Genomic DNA, 13737 nt, shown 5'->3' with positions numbered 1-13737 from the left:
GCTGCTTATTTCCCAGCCCAGTGAAGCAGCCTGTCTGTAACCACTAACCAGCTCCCAAATCATGACACAGAGACTGATTATTAGTTATGGGTGTCCAGCCTTAGCTTAGCTTGTTTCTAGCCTGCTTTTCTAACTTAATTTAATCTGTTTCTCTTTATCTTCATTTGTCTCAGGGCTTTTTACCTTTCTTTCCTTCCTTCTGTGTGTCTTACTTTCTTGCTTCCTCCCTAGCTCACCTCTGGCTTCTCCCTCTCCTCTGTCTCTTCCCTTCCCCCTATATTCCTCATCCTATTTGTTCTCTCTACTACCAACCCCACCTATCCTTTCTCTGCCCAGCTGTTGACGATTCAGCTCTTTATTAGACCAATCAGGTATCTTAGGCAGGCAAAGTGAAACAGCAACACATCTTTAAATCATTAAACAAACGGTTAAAGTAATACTTTGTAGCATAAACAAATGTAACACATCCTTATATAATTAAATTAATACTCCACAGCATAAACAAATGTAATACATCTTTACATAATTAAACTAACATTCCACAATGCCTGTCCGAGCGTCTTTCCTTGGTTTCCTTAGGTCAAATGAGCTGAACCATGATCCTTGATGGTACGTGATACTAGATCTGCATCTCTGCAGTAGCCTCAATGTTTGTTATGTTTTACATTTGTAACCAATAGATTGCTCAATTATGGGCATTCTCATTTGTTGAGCCCCTGAATAAAATAGATTAATGATGGAATTAGTGAAACAAATATAAAGCACATATCTATGCTAAAAGAAAGTACTGGTTATTGTCTTGTGATTCCCCAAATTTCCAAGCTCTCATCTAAACTCGTAATCTGTCACCTGGCATAGCATATTCTGGAAAGAGGTACTCATTTCAGTTTTCCCCACTGCTTCTATTTATAATCATGTAATGAATCTGATTTGGGAAGATAGTGTCTTATCCAGGAAAGCAGAGACCTAAAAGGGTTTATGGCCTCTGTGGATCACGGGGTACATAGGGAAGATACTGAACACCTCTGTTCTCTCCCAGGAGTTCCCTGGAAACACTGTCTCTTGTATTAACACAGACTAAAATGTTCAGCTCCACGTAGTATTCCCTCTGTGTTTCTGGGATAGGGAGAGTCTCTTCATGATAGGAGATAATGCGCATGATCTGAGCATAGGAAAGAATAAGAATTCTGCCATAGAACAAATCAGAAAAATGTTTCTGTGATTGGTCCCTGAAGAGGAAATGAAGCCAGCCACCTTCAGCCTGACCTCTGAACTTGTTCTAGGCATTCTAGGGAGGTGCCTCAGCATCATCAGCTTTTAACTGTGACACAGGAAAAGAATGCATAATCAATGGCATATCGTTTTGTTACTATCAACATAGGAACTTCTCTGTGAAATCTAGCATATTCTGATGGACTTCAGGCCTACCTTGTGTATTGTCACTGTGTCCCTGCTGCTGTCTGGCCACCTCTGCTCGGAATCACAACTGCTTAGTATTTGATTGCACGCTAGTAGAAGTTCAATATTATGTTTAATCTTTCTGGAAAATAGTTGAAGGCTTTGAGGAGGTTGCTTTTAGACTTTTGTTTAGGTTATTTATTTTTTCTTTAAAAAAATAAACAGAATCCAGTTTTCCTTGTATAATTTGCAGTTTTACAACTCAGAGAAAACAGCTGTGATTACCTTAGGGATAGTTTCTCAGTTAGGATAGATGTGTGTGTGTATGTGTGTGTGCGCGCGTGTGCGCGTGTGCGTGTGCGTGTGTGTTGGGGGTGGAGGTGTTGCTTACCTTTATTTCTATGTACCTTGTGTGTACCTGGTACCCACAAAGGCCAGAAGAAGGCATTGAACTCTTTGGGGCTGCAGTTATAGAAGACTATGAGCCACCATGTGGCTTCTGATGGTCTGAGCTACTGAAGCGTCTCTCCAGACTCCTCTTACGTAGTGAAATGCTCCTGTATAGTCACACCTTGTCTTTCACACACTGAATTATGTTGGGAAAGTTCAGTTGTGTTTTTCTTCAGCCTCACCTTTAATAACAACGTCTGTCACTTTAATTGTATGCCGTGGGTTATTTTCTTATCCGGGGATAAAATTATAGTTGAGTATTTCCAACTATAGTAATTGTTTTAACTAAATTTTAAGACAGTAATCTTTTTGAAATCTTATTAAGAGTAGATATGCTGAGACTCAAATATTTTGCTTATTTTAGGAGAACACAAACTTCACTTCATCCCTGCCCTGATTGGCCCCTTCCTAGAAGTCACCCTGATACCCCAGCCAGATCTTCGGAATGTCATGATTCCTATTTTTCATGACATGATGGGCTGGGAGCAGAGGAGGAGCGGCAACTTCAAACAGGTAGGCGGTAGCGCTCACCAGAAGGGGCAGAGAGCCTTGCTTCCCTTGGCGCTCACCAGAAGGGGCAAAGAGCCTTGCTCCCCTTGGCGCTCACCAGAAGGGGCAGAGAGCCTTGCTTCCCTTGGGCGCCTCCCAGTTTCCTCCACTACAACCTTAAGTGGGGAAATGAACACTGAGTCAAGAGGACTCAGAACCAGGCGAACCTGTTCTCCTGGCACCATGGAGCCTTAGGTACATCCCTCTGGCTCCCTGTTCACCTTAGATACATCTCTCTGACTTCCTGTTTACCGTAGATACATCCCTCTGGCTCCCTGTTCACCTAAGATACATCTCTCTGCCTTCCTGTTCCCCTTAGATTCATCTCTCTGGCTTCCTGATCCCCTTAGAAACATCTCTCTGACTTCCTGTTGTCCTGTGCCTCCAGGAAAACCCTGAGACCCTATTTCATTTCTTTCAGATAAAAAATTCTTTGCCTTACCAGATCTGTATTTAAGAATTTACAGAGGGTTGTTTGCTCCCAGCCGGACACGGCTCAGAGGAATCAGAAGGTTAATGATTCTTTAAACCATTGAGCTCTCAGTGGTCTGCACATTGTGTTTGGTGAATGACTTCGCTTTCAGCATTTGACTCACAGTGTGTTTTATTGCTCTTCGCTTGGAGCATTGAAAATTAATTTGAAGGAGAGAACAGTGGGGAAATCTCACAAAGGAAATTTCAAGGGGATGAACCTATCGTTCCACACTGACTTAAGTTAATAGGGCTGCTCCCGTTTTGGGGAAAGACAGACATCCTCATTGCAAAGCTAGATCTGCAAAGAATCAGCCACTTTTGCAGGTCCAGGTTGGGGGAAGGAGGAGAAGCGTGCGTTCACACAGCGGCTGCACAAGCCTGCTTGCCCACGGGATGTGGCCCTCCTTCACACTCTACATGAGTCCATCTTTAAGCCTCAGCAAAGTGCTTGCCAGCTCTTATAAGCAATTTGATTGCATGCATAGATTTTTCCTATTGCCAAAAGTGTGGGCAATTCACTTGTATCTGTTTATACATTTATTTTCAAGAAAGCTAATGGGTGAGCGAAAGGCTGAGAACAAACTGTGCTTGGTAGGGGAGCCCACTTTCCTTCCCCCTTATCTTCATCTCTTGATTGACATCTGGCTTAAAGGGGTAATTGAGCTCAGTCCTTTGACAAAGTTGAATATTAATCCCAAGACCGAATCACTTTAACTCTGCCTAAAGGTTACCATTTTCTTTCTCCTCTTGCCTCGTATAGATGAAGGGAAATTGTTCCCTTCCTGATATTCAAGTTATAAAGGATTTACATCCTTGAAAATGTAAATGTTTTGACTACAGTTGTGAAGAAATATGTCCTTTCCATCGCCTGCTGCTTACTGCTTACTTAGAATATTTCTGAGGGTCTGCCATCTGCACAGGGCGAGGATGAGTTCTCAACTTCAGTGAAGACTGAGCACAACCTCGAACTGTTTGAGGAAAGAAAAAAGACCTAAAACACATTAAAGACTTCATTTAATGTATTTGGGCATGTTAGTTTGCTGATGTTCTCAGATATAGTGATGTAAAGAGAAAAGAACCAGGACTTGCTAGTTTTTTATAGTCCCTAAAAAAGGAATTGAGGGCTGGAGAGATGGTTCAGCGGTTAAGAGCACTGGCTATTCTTCTAGAGGTCTTGAGTTCAATTCCCAACAACCACATGGTGACTCACAACCATCTGTAAAGGGATATAATGCCCTCTTCTGGCCTGCAGACATACATGCAGGCACAGAATATTACACGTAATAAATAAATCTTTATAAAAAAGAAAATATTTTTAAAAAGGAATTGAAATGTTTGAATTGGGATGCTAGCATTTATGTCGGGATCACAGATAGATAGATGCTGTTTTTGGCAACATGGAAAACTAACCAGCCAGGAATATGAAGTCATGTTAACGGCATCTGAATCAGCCCCTAGAGCAGGGAGGCTTGCTGTTAGCTATGGCTCACAATGTCAGTTTCATAAAGTGTACTACAGCTTTTCCCCTGCCATAAAAACAATACATATCAATTTGCCCAAATGAATCTTCCCCGTGAAGTGGGGGGACAGAGAGTAATGTTTGGGTGTATTTCAGGTGGAAGCCAAGCTAATTGACAAATTGGATAGCCTGATGTCGGAGGGCAAAGGTGATGAAACCTACCGTGAGCTCTTCAACAGTATGTGAGTAGCGTGTTCCTCTCCAGTGGGTTCTGCTCAGCACATCTGGTGTCAGTCCTGAGCTGTTCTGCTCCGCAGTAGATGAGAGCTACGGAGACAGCTAGGGTCTCACAGGAGGGCTTTGTCTCCGTAGAGAGTGAAGTAAAGGATAATTGCCTAACTCTAGCAAGTGGATCTTATTATGCTAATGGCGAGGCGCGTCTCCTTATTTTAACCTCGGATTAGGACAGGCCGCCTGTGTTGCATAACAAAGCGCACGCTTTCCATGCTTGATAATTTTCAGGGAAAATAAGACCATTGTTATGAGATAATGATTCTAAGGAGCTTTATGAGTGGGAAACGAAGAAAGGGTGTGATTATAACATTTGTATACAGTGTTCTTCAAAGCATGACCCTGGCTGATTTGCTGTTTTAACAATTAACTTAGCTTGTGCCTGATATTCCGCACCTGCTATAACCATAGATGCCGGCCATTTGCTCAGGATTATTAAATTATGGAATGCTTCCTATTAGAAGGTCACCAAAGCAAGTCATTCCTAATGACTTCAGTGTTTGGGATTTGCAAGGAGAATAGAGGGAGAAGAATGGAGTTCTGTGAAGGGGCTTTGGGGTCGTCCCAACTATGATCACGGTCATGGGAGGGATTGTTTACATTAATGAACTCACTGTATCCAAATAGCCAGAATTGAGGCGTGAGGACGTCACAGTACTTGGGATTTCCCAGCAGGTGTTTGCTTTCTTTATGATCTTATGGATCTTAGTCATTTTCAAACCTAGTATTTCTATAATGTAGTTTAAGAGGGAAAATCATCTTGCTGAGCTTGGGCATTTCTTTCCAGAGTGCAAAAATAATACATTTCCCTGAATAAAAGACACCTGCTTTTTTATTTATGTCCAACCATTACCTATGTGGTACTGATAACCAAACGCAAGATCCAAGTTTATTATAGGATCGTTAATGAGCAACACTGGAAAAATGAATGCATGTGTTTTAAGGATGCTATCTGTCTGTGGTTGGTAGTTTGGGGAGTCTTTAGCTGGCCTGATGCACAATCATTCCCGAAGCTTTCTGAAAAATTTTATAGAAAGGAAAATCCAGGAAGGGTTGCAGAGATTTCATACGGTGGTGGTGAATGACAAGACAGAGTCTGAACCCTGAATGCCATTTTCTTTTGAATCAGTAATTAAACCAAAACTTTTATTAATTAGTCACCAAGCCCTCATTCATTCTTGGGAACAAAGTGTCTGTCTTTCATGACAGCTGGAGTTTAGCAAGAATTCTGATTAAAGCCTCATCCAACACAATAAATTACGTTTGAAAGATGCTTTCATTTCGGTTCCTGGTCCTTGGTTAGAACAAAGAGCTAAACTACGGACGCACTCAGTGGAATGAACCCCTTGAGATTTGTGATTAATTATTTATAATGACTTCATAGCATTAATAAATGCATGTTCTCTTTCTTTAGTGCCTCTTATCTGCTTTAGTAAGGGCCTGATAGCTTGCAATTTGGATTGCTTTTATATAAATATGACTTTGAACTAGAAGATGTGCCTTGACATTAGAATCAAAGTAGTAATTAAGATATTAAGTCTCTATAATTAGGGCTATTTTAAGGGACCTGATTAGTTCAATGGAAATTTTTATTCTTTTGTTGAATTTTAACTTATTACTAGAATATAATATAAATAAATGAAAATGTAAAAACTATAAATATTTTTAATGCTTTTATAGTCAGCATCTTGGGAATAAAACAAATCTAAAGTGACAATTCAATCACATTCCTACCTTGTCCCAGAAAAGAAAGTGAAAATGTAAGTTCATTTCAGGGAACAATAAAGTCTTTCTATTTTTGCACAAACAACCCCAGCGAGTTAGTGCAATCACAGTGAGGTGCCACACATGTTATGAATCAGGAAGGCGTGCTGATATTGAATAGAGGTTCCTTTGCTCTGAATTCACGTCTAAAACTTCATAAAATTCAACAAGAAGAGGGAATCCCAGAAGATGCTCTGCTTCTTTCCAATCCAGCGGAACACCACATGATTCCCAATGATTGCCTGTCCCATCACTTCTTGGAGTTGGCTGGCTAGCTCTATAATACCGTGCCTCGAGTATCCAAATCTGCAGGGTTGTTGAAGAAGAGCGTTTATGGCAGGACAGTCTTCTCAGCCTATCCTCGTATGATAGGGGAAAACAGACTTAACATCAAACTACCACGGCCCAGCCTTATGTCCTTCACGGTGAGCAAGGTCATCTAGCTCTTCTGCGGTCCTACCTGCCTGCTCTCCATTTGATGGAAGAGGCCCATTGCGAAACCCAGAAAAATGTTGCAATAAACTGCCCCTTACTTATGAGACAGGTTCTCGAGATACTCCCAGCCCAAGAGCACGGGGACAGACCAGGAGTAAAGTTATCTGGAATGATTCCTTCCTATGCTGATACCCTCCTTGGGTTATGTTGATAGAAGTTTCTGTCCCGCCCAGTCCACAGCTGTTCAGTCCCAAAGAAACACGCAGAGGTCTACCTTAATTATAAACTGGTTGGCCTATTAGCTCAGGATTCTTATTAACTCTTACATCTTAAATTAACCCACAGTTCTTGTTTGTGTTAGCCATATGGATTGGTACCTTTTATTAGTGAGATATTCTCATCTTGCTTCCTCTGCATCCGGGTGATGACTGCAGACTGAGCCTTTCCTCTTCCCAGAATTTTCCTATTCTGGTCACCCCGCCTAGACTTCCTGCCTGGCTACTGGCCAATCAGCATTTTATTAAACTAATACAAGTGACAAATCTTTACAGGGTACAAGACCATTGTCCCACAGTAGGTTGTATCAGGGGAGCAGGAAGGCGGAAGGATTCTTAAATGAAGGAGTAAGCCTGGCTAGGGATGCACATGAGTGAGATTCTAGACTTGGTTCTGACACTTGGTCCCGAGTCACTGAAGGGAGCAGGGTATACAGAGGCAGAGCAGTGCCTCTTATGCAGGATTTCTGACTATATCAGGAAGCTGCAGACTAATGAGAGTCAGAAGTGAAGCCTCTGTATATTTTTAGAATTCTTACTTAACTTGAGTTGCTTGTTTTTTGGCCTCTGAGTATGTGAGGTGTAGGCTGTCACTTGGGGAAATTTCTGCAGCATCCTGCATGATTTGGCAGGATGTGAGAGCTTGGTTCAATGTCAGTTCTCCCCTTCCACTCTAAGCAGGTGCCATTGAGAGGCTTTAAGTGAAAATCTATTTAAACAAACTAAGAAGATTCTCCTGGAGGATCAGAAAGGTCAAGCCCCACACCTTCCGTGTGTAGTTTCCCTCTGAACAGCCCACTCTTAATCTAGATAACAGTTTAAAATCAGTGAAACATATCATGTAACAGAAAACAGACATAGAGAAAAGGCAGAACACCGGGTACTTGGTTGACAATAACAAGAAAAAAAGTGGGGATTGGAAGATAATATAGCCATAGACCTTTATCAAAATAAGTCACCTTTCCTGTTTTTTTGCAGCTAAGTGCAGATAAGATATAGTTACATTGTACATATAAGAAACGTACATACACAGACACTTCCTTTTTGAAATTAATATGCAAGAGAATAAAGGTTTTGGACAGCAATGACGATCACTGAAATAGGAGGGGTAAGGGAGTATGCTGATGCCACACACTTGTGTTCTTTTATTTTGGGGGGACGTTCAGTTGGGAAGCCTTCACCAAGTGCGCTGTTGATTGGCAGAGAGGAGTGAAAGCCAATCAAGTCCTCCTCATGATGGCTCTCATTGTTTGTGTTGACACCGTGCCTCCGCTCCAAGGTGCTTAGGATTAGGAGAGATGTAGGAGGAGAGACGTGGCTCGGGCGCTCGTCATCAATCTGCTGTAACAACCGCCTAGGAAATCCTCTGTGATTAATGGCCAAGTGAATGAACCCGTTGAGTGAGTGCACAGATAGTACAATATGTATTGAGTGGGCAAATGTTAAGGGAAGGGAGAAAAACGCAAAACGTCATACCGTCTGCAGAAGGATTTTCCTGTAGCGGTTGCATTGCAGCAGAATTGCTTGGGTGAAGATGCATTCCACCGAGAGGTAGGAAAACATTTTCTACGGGGCTAAAGCCAGCTCTTTACTTAGAAGTAAACTTGGAGGGACTCCTGTGATCGCTTCCGCGCTGTTCTTTACTGTGGCAAGGCACCAGTCTCTGTCAGCCTAACAGAGCAGCTAGGGGAAAATGTCTATGAGCTGTGAGGTGCTGGTGTGTATTTGAAAGCATGATTACTTGCATGTGTTCATATTGTATGACTTGGATAATCTGAAAATCGATTTGCTTTGTCAATGCTTCCCGGATTAGAATTCCGCTATTTGGTCCCTACCCTAGGTAAGACATTGTTTGCAAATTGTGCTACTTGTGAGATGTTGCCGTGGTTGCTAAGGCATTTAAGGTATGGATGAAAGTAAAATGGTTGTCATGGTGACTGATAAAAATAAATGTTGGAAATGCCCTGGGTTCTTTCTTTTCCAGTCTACTAAAGAAAATTGAGCGGGAAACATGGAGGGAAAGTGGCGTTTCGTTAATTGCCACTGTCACTCGGCTGATGGAGAGGTTGTTAGATTACAGGTAAGCTGCCGCTTAAGATTCCAGATAGACTCTATTCTAGCTAAAAGCTCCAATAGCTGAGCTATAATTAGTATTCCACTTGAGCTAATCATTCGAAGACTTGCTAATCAGCACTTGGACTTGAAACCGGCTTGTTTGGGGTTTTGAATCTGGCTCTGGTGCTTGTTTCCTTGTTTGTTTAGCTCTGGTTTTGATAATTCTTTCAAAGTCCTGGCGAGTTGAAAGAGTTCTCGGAGTCCTTCACTGTCCTCAGAAATAGAAGGAAAAGAAAAGAAAACATCTCCGGGTATTTTGACTCACCCACTTAACAATTTCCAGTGGTGACGATCTAGACTTCATGTTTAGGCTAAAGACAGGAATGGGGGAGGGGTTGTGTTAATGTGCTGTGCTCTTTGAAGGGGGACTTCCACACTCTTATCCTTCCCGACTATGATTTCTTGTTATTTTTGTTCATCTTGCCTGTAGAGCAGGCTGTCCCAGTTCTATGCATGCTGGTTCTCTCTTATTTGAAGAACAACACTCTCCTCCTCATAGTCTCTGGTCATACTGACTGGCGCCCTTTACACCTCAGATAAGTGTAAAAGTCCTTGAGGTGCACGTGACGGCCTCAGCAGACACTGCGACTCGGGGGTCAGTCTCTGCTCCCGGTCCCAACCCAGACCTTCCCCCCAGTAGCCTTCTCCTGATTCCACACAACACCTCACCGACCCCCACACCAGACACCACAGAACAAACTCTGTTTTCCACGTGAAAGGAAGTTCTGAGTGTGACTCTTGCTTTCTGTTTTCAGGGACTGCATGAAGATGGGAGAAGTGGATGGCAAAAAGATTGGCTGCACGGTTAGCCTTCTGGTTAGTAACCCGGACTCTTTCTCCTATCTTCCTAACCTCTGCTGTGCTTCGCAGAAATACGAACTTTTTGTTTGATTTCTAATGCGTGCCCTTTTCCAGGATGTTTCTTATTAAAACGTAAAAATGTTTTGAAAAGGAAGACAGTGAGCTTTAGGTTGGATGAAGCCCAGAAAGTCAATCCTCAGCTTGGACCATTGTGGGATGTTCCTGCTGTGGGCTGGGCATACCTCAGTGGCCTCACAGAGGGGCTTAGGCTGCTGTCCTCCCTGGGTGGATTGCTGACTGCACTCAGTCTAGTTGCTTGTCTAGGAGCAGCACAGTGTCCAAATGGAGAGCCCTTTATTTCTCTGTCGAGCGTTTCCTCTCTGCTCTCCCATCCTCACAGCTATCCTACATTTTGATAGCCAATTCCTGAGCTCTTCTCTAACTAAGGAAAGTTTTCTGTTTAATATTCATAAGTTTCACTCACTAACCTCTATAGACTGAATTCATAATCGCCCTATTGTCAGGAGTTGCATTACAGCCAGATGACCGTATGATTTATCATGCAGGACAAATACTTCTTTAGGGTAAAATTAAGCAATATGTATATATACATATACATGAACAACAGTCTAAACAGCAATTACTCTAGACCAACCAAAATTTATAAAAAGTGTCACCTATCTTATTATTGAATAGAATAGTATCTCACCACAAAAGAATAACCATACATTGGACATTAACTTTGGTATTTTGCTATATGGCAAACTGGTAATTTTCTTCAGCTCATTTGGAATCGAAGAAGAGCGACATCTTCCACTATGACTGTCGTGTTTTCTTTTCCTGGTGTTTCTGAGAACACATGAAGCTTGGCTGTCTGTTCTAAACCCTTGTGCTGTTGTTGTTGGCGTTCTTGCCATGACATCCTGAAGCCTCGGCAGCTGGGCTCTGCCTGCACCCCGAAATCCTGAAGCCCTGGCAGCTAGGCTCTGCCTGCACCCCGACATCCTGAAGCCTCGGCAGCTGGGCTCTGCCTGCACCCCAGCATCCTGAAGCCCTGGCAGCTAGGCTCTGCCTGCACCCTGACATTCTGAAGCCTTGGCAGCTGGACTCCGCCTGCACCTTGAAATGCTGGGCTGCCCTCCACCCACCCATTGGCTTCTTTTTACTGTGCTTTGCTAATTTCTCTCAGGCCCTTTTCAAATCTCTGAACTTTCCCCTGACCATCATTCTGGTGCCCCAGTTTTTGGCTACCCTGCTCTCCTGAGTTCATGACCTTGCTTTTCTTTACCACACCCACCTCTTCCTTCTCATTTTGAATTAATTGTTACATCTCTATCTCAGTTACCAGCCCCTGAAAATAGCGAGCTCTGAGCATGCTCTGAGGTCACATCGTGTTCACGCTGATGTACTTCTTAGTACCAACAGTGGCCTGGCCATCAGCCCATGCACTATATTGCTAGCCATTTACCTCTCCTTTCTCAGCTTGTGCATCCTTCCCCTCTGCTCAGCCTCCCATTTTCTCTCTGCCTTTTGTCTATCTTCCATGACAGTCAGGGACTGCAGCCTTTTCCAGGCCCTTGCTTGTATGCCACATGCTCTGTGAGCTGCCGTTTGGATCCTTAGCCCTGGGTATCCCTGGAGTTAAGCTCCAGACACAAAGGCTCATCAACAACCTCAAAGCAAAGCGTTTCCCTGTTTCCTAAGGGTCCCTCTGCTGCCAGCCTCACCTCCTCTCTGGATGGCTTCTCTTTGGGGGTGAACCCAAGAATGCAGCCCTTAGCATCATCTCCTCAAGTTGTCCAACACAGGGAGCCCTTGCCTCTGATAGAAGAACGGATGCTCTCCCCTGTGTCCCTCCTTGTCTCCTTATATAAATAAGACAGAAACCCCATAAATCAGAGGGCCTGTAGTACTCGCTTGACCCTGACCCCATGTCAGCTCGGTAGTGACAGAGAGCAGAGAACACGAGCATTTTGGAAACTGTCGCAGTTTTGAGCTAAAACAAGAATACTTGTTAAAACCCCAAACCTATCGCTTTGAAGCTAATCCCTTTAGCTTTTACACCATATGGAAAGTTTCTGATGTTTTCTAGTAGCAATATGGTTCTCCTCAGCACCGCTTCCTGTGAGGTCAGCGGCAGAGCCTGTTCAGGCTGCCTCTGTCTGCTGGGGTACGAGCTGAGCATAACTCCAGTGTGCAGTTGGTGACAGTGCATATTTGACATGACTAGCAGGAGGAATTGTAATTATTAATTTGTTCTCCATGTTACAGTCTTTATCAGACATATGTGAGCTTGTCCTCTGCTGGCTGGGGAGATGTTGGCTTTCTCGTTCTTAAGGAGTAATATTCATCTCCAGAGTGGTCGCTTATTTTTGTTCTGAAAGAACACAGCTCCTTACCAGAAAGCCATTAGAGCAAATCATCCTTTAATAACATCAGACCTGCTGTGGGGTTGTTAGATATGTTTATGGTACAATTCCTGCTAATTAAGATGATTTCGGTGATAATGAGGGAGGTTTGGGTAGCTTTTGTTTACTTGGCTTTCTAAAGACTGCCAGGATCTACAGGAAACGAAAGGCAAGGGGAGAGCAGATGGTGAGGCTTGGAAGGAGTAATGCAATCAACGCAACCTCAATGTCCGCGTTGAGAGAAAGTCCTTGGGCTCAAGAATGAACACCAGTCAGATCGTGGGCAGACAGTGCCTTTGGGGGTGCATCCCTAGGTCACTGACTGGCTCGGCAGCTATAGAAACCTATGCAATTCCTGGCATTTTCTGCCTCAGAAACCGTCAGTCTTTCACGCTTCCCTTCCCTGGCACTAGCCAGTGTCTTTCATCCACCAAGGGGGAGCATCAGGGCCACAGCAATAAACAGTGCTTGAGGTTGTGGATCTGAAGTAGGGACTTCACAATGTACCTGCAGCTCAGAGAGCCCGGCAAGTCAAAATTGGAGTCATTTAATTAGCTATTAGTTACTTAATTACATATTAATTAGTTATTTAATTTAGTATTTTCAGTAAGCCCATTATCTAATAATAAGCAGAAATACAATTTTGATGCCTTTATATTTCAAACATAAACTAGAAACATTAAAACTGAATACAACTGCCAGGCACGCTATAATCCTAGGCAGAAGCAGGTGGATATCTGGAAGTTTGAGGCCAACCTGGTTTATAGAACAAGGTTCAGGGCTACATAATAAGACCCTATCAAAAAAAAGGAAGGAAGGAAGGAAGGAAGGGAGAAAATTAACACAATTTAGAAATGTACCTTAACAATAAGAAATATTTTCATCTGTTCTTTTAACAATTTTCCAGGGGAGAAAAATGCTTTTTGTTTTCTTTTACTTGTTTTAATTTTTGAGACAGGGTCTCTCTACAAAAGCCCTGGCTGGCCAGGGACTCATTATGTAGACCAGGCTGTCCTCGAACTCAGAGATCCTCTCTCTCTGCCTTCTGCTGGAGTAAAGGCACCGCCACGCCTGCTAAGAAAAACTCCTTCACATTGTGTACACATCCTTATTTTATGTCCTAGAGACTTCTTTCTTTAGCAAAAAAGTATCTGTGAAATCGAAATATCCTTGCCGCCCCTCAGCATATTAAATATACAGGTGATTTAAGACATAGTTTTAATATTTTAATGAAGTAGGTTGACTGCCCAGCTGACAGGTAAACAGAGAACAAATGATGGAAAGAACAGGGGCACAAGAGACCACGGGGTACAGCGGT

At 43.0% G+C, this 13737-nt stretch overlaps 1 protein-coding gene across 2 annotated transcripts in view; it reads left to right on the top strand.

Moving 5' to 3' along the window:
* The window catches only part of Dock4 (dedicator of cytokinesis 4), a 412188-nt gene that overhangs the window by 350427 nt on the left and 48024 nt on the right, over positions 1-13737 (top strand). For both annotated transcript variants that reach the window (XM_038335987.1, XM_038335988.1), the window contains exons 31-34: positions 2213-2361; positions 4487-4572; positions 9080-9175; positions 9966-10026. In XM_038335987.1, coding sequence (XP_038191915.1) covers positions 2213-2361; positions 4487-4572; positions 9080-9175; positions 9966-10026 — 392 coding nt within the window. The remainder of the gene's footprint in view (positions 1-2212; positions 2362-4486; positions 4573-9079; positions 9176-9965; positions 10027-13737) is intronic.

Source organism: Arvicola amphibius, chromosome 7, assembly GCF_903992535.2.
Source record: "Arvicola amphibius chromosome 7, mArvAmp1.2, whole genome shotgun sequence".
Classification (NCBI taxonomy): domain Eukaryota; kingdom Metazoa; phylum Chordata; class Mammalia; order Rodentia; family Cricetidae; genus Arvicola; species Arvicola amphibius.
This window is presented reverse-complemented; position numbering and strand designations above follow the sequence as displayed.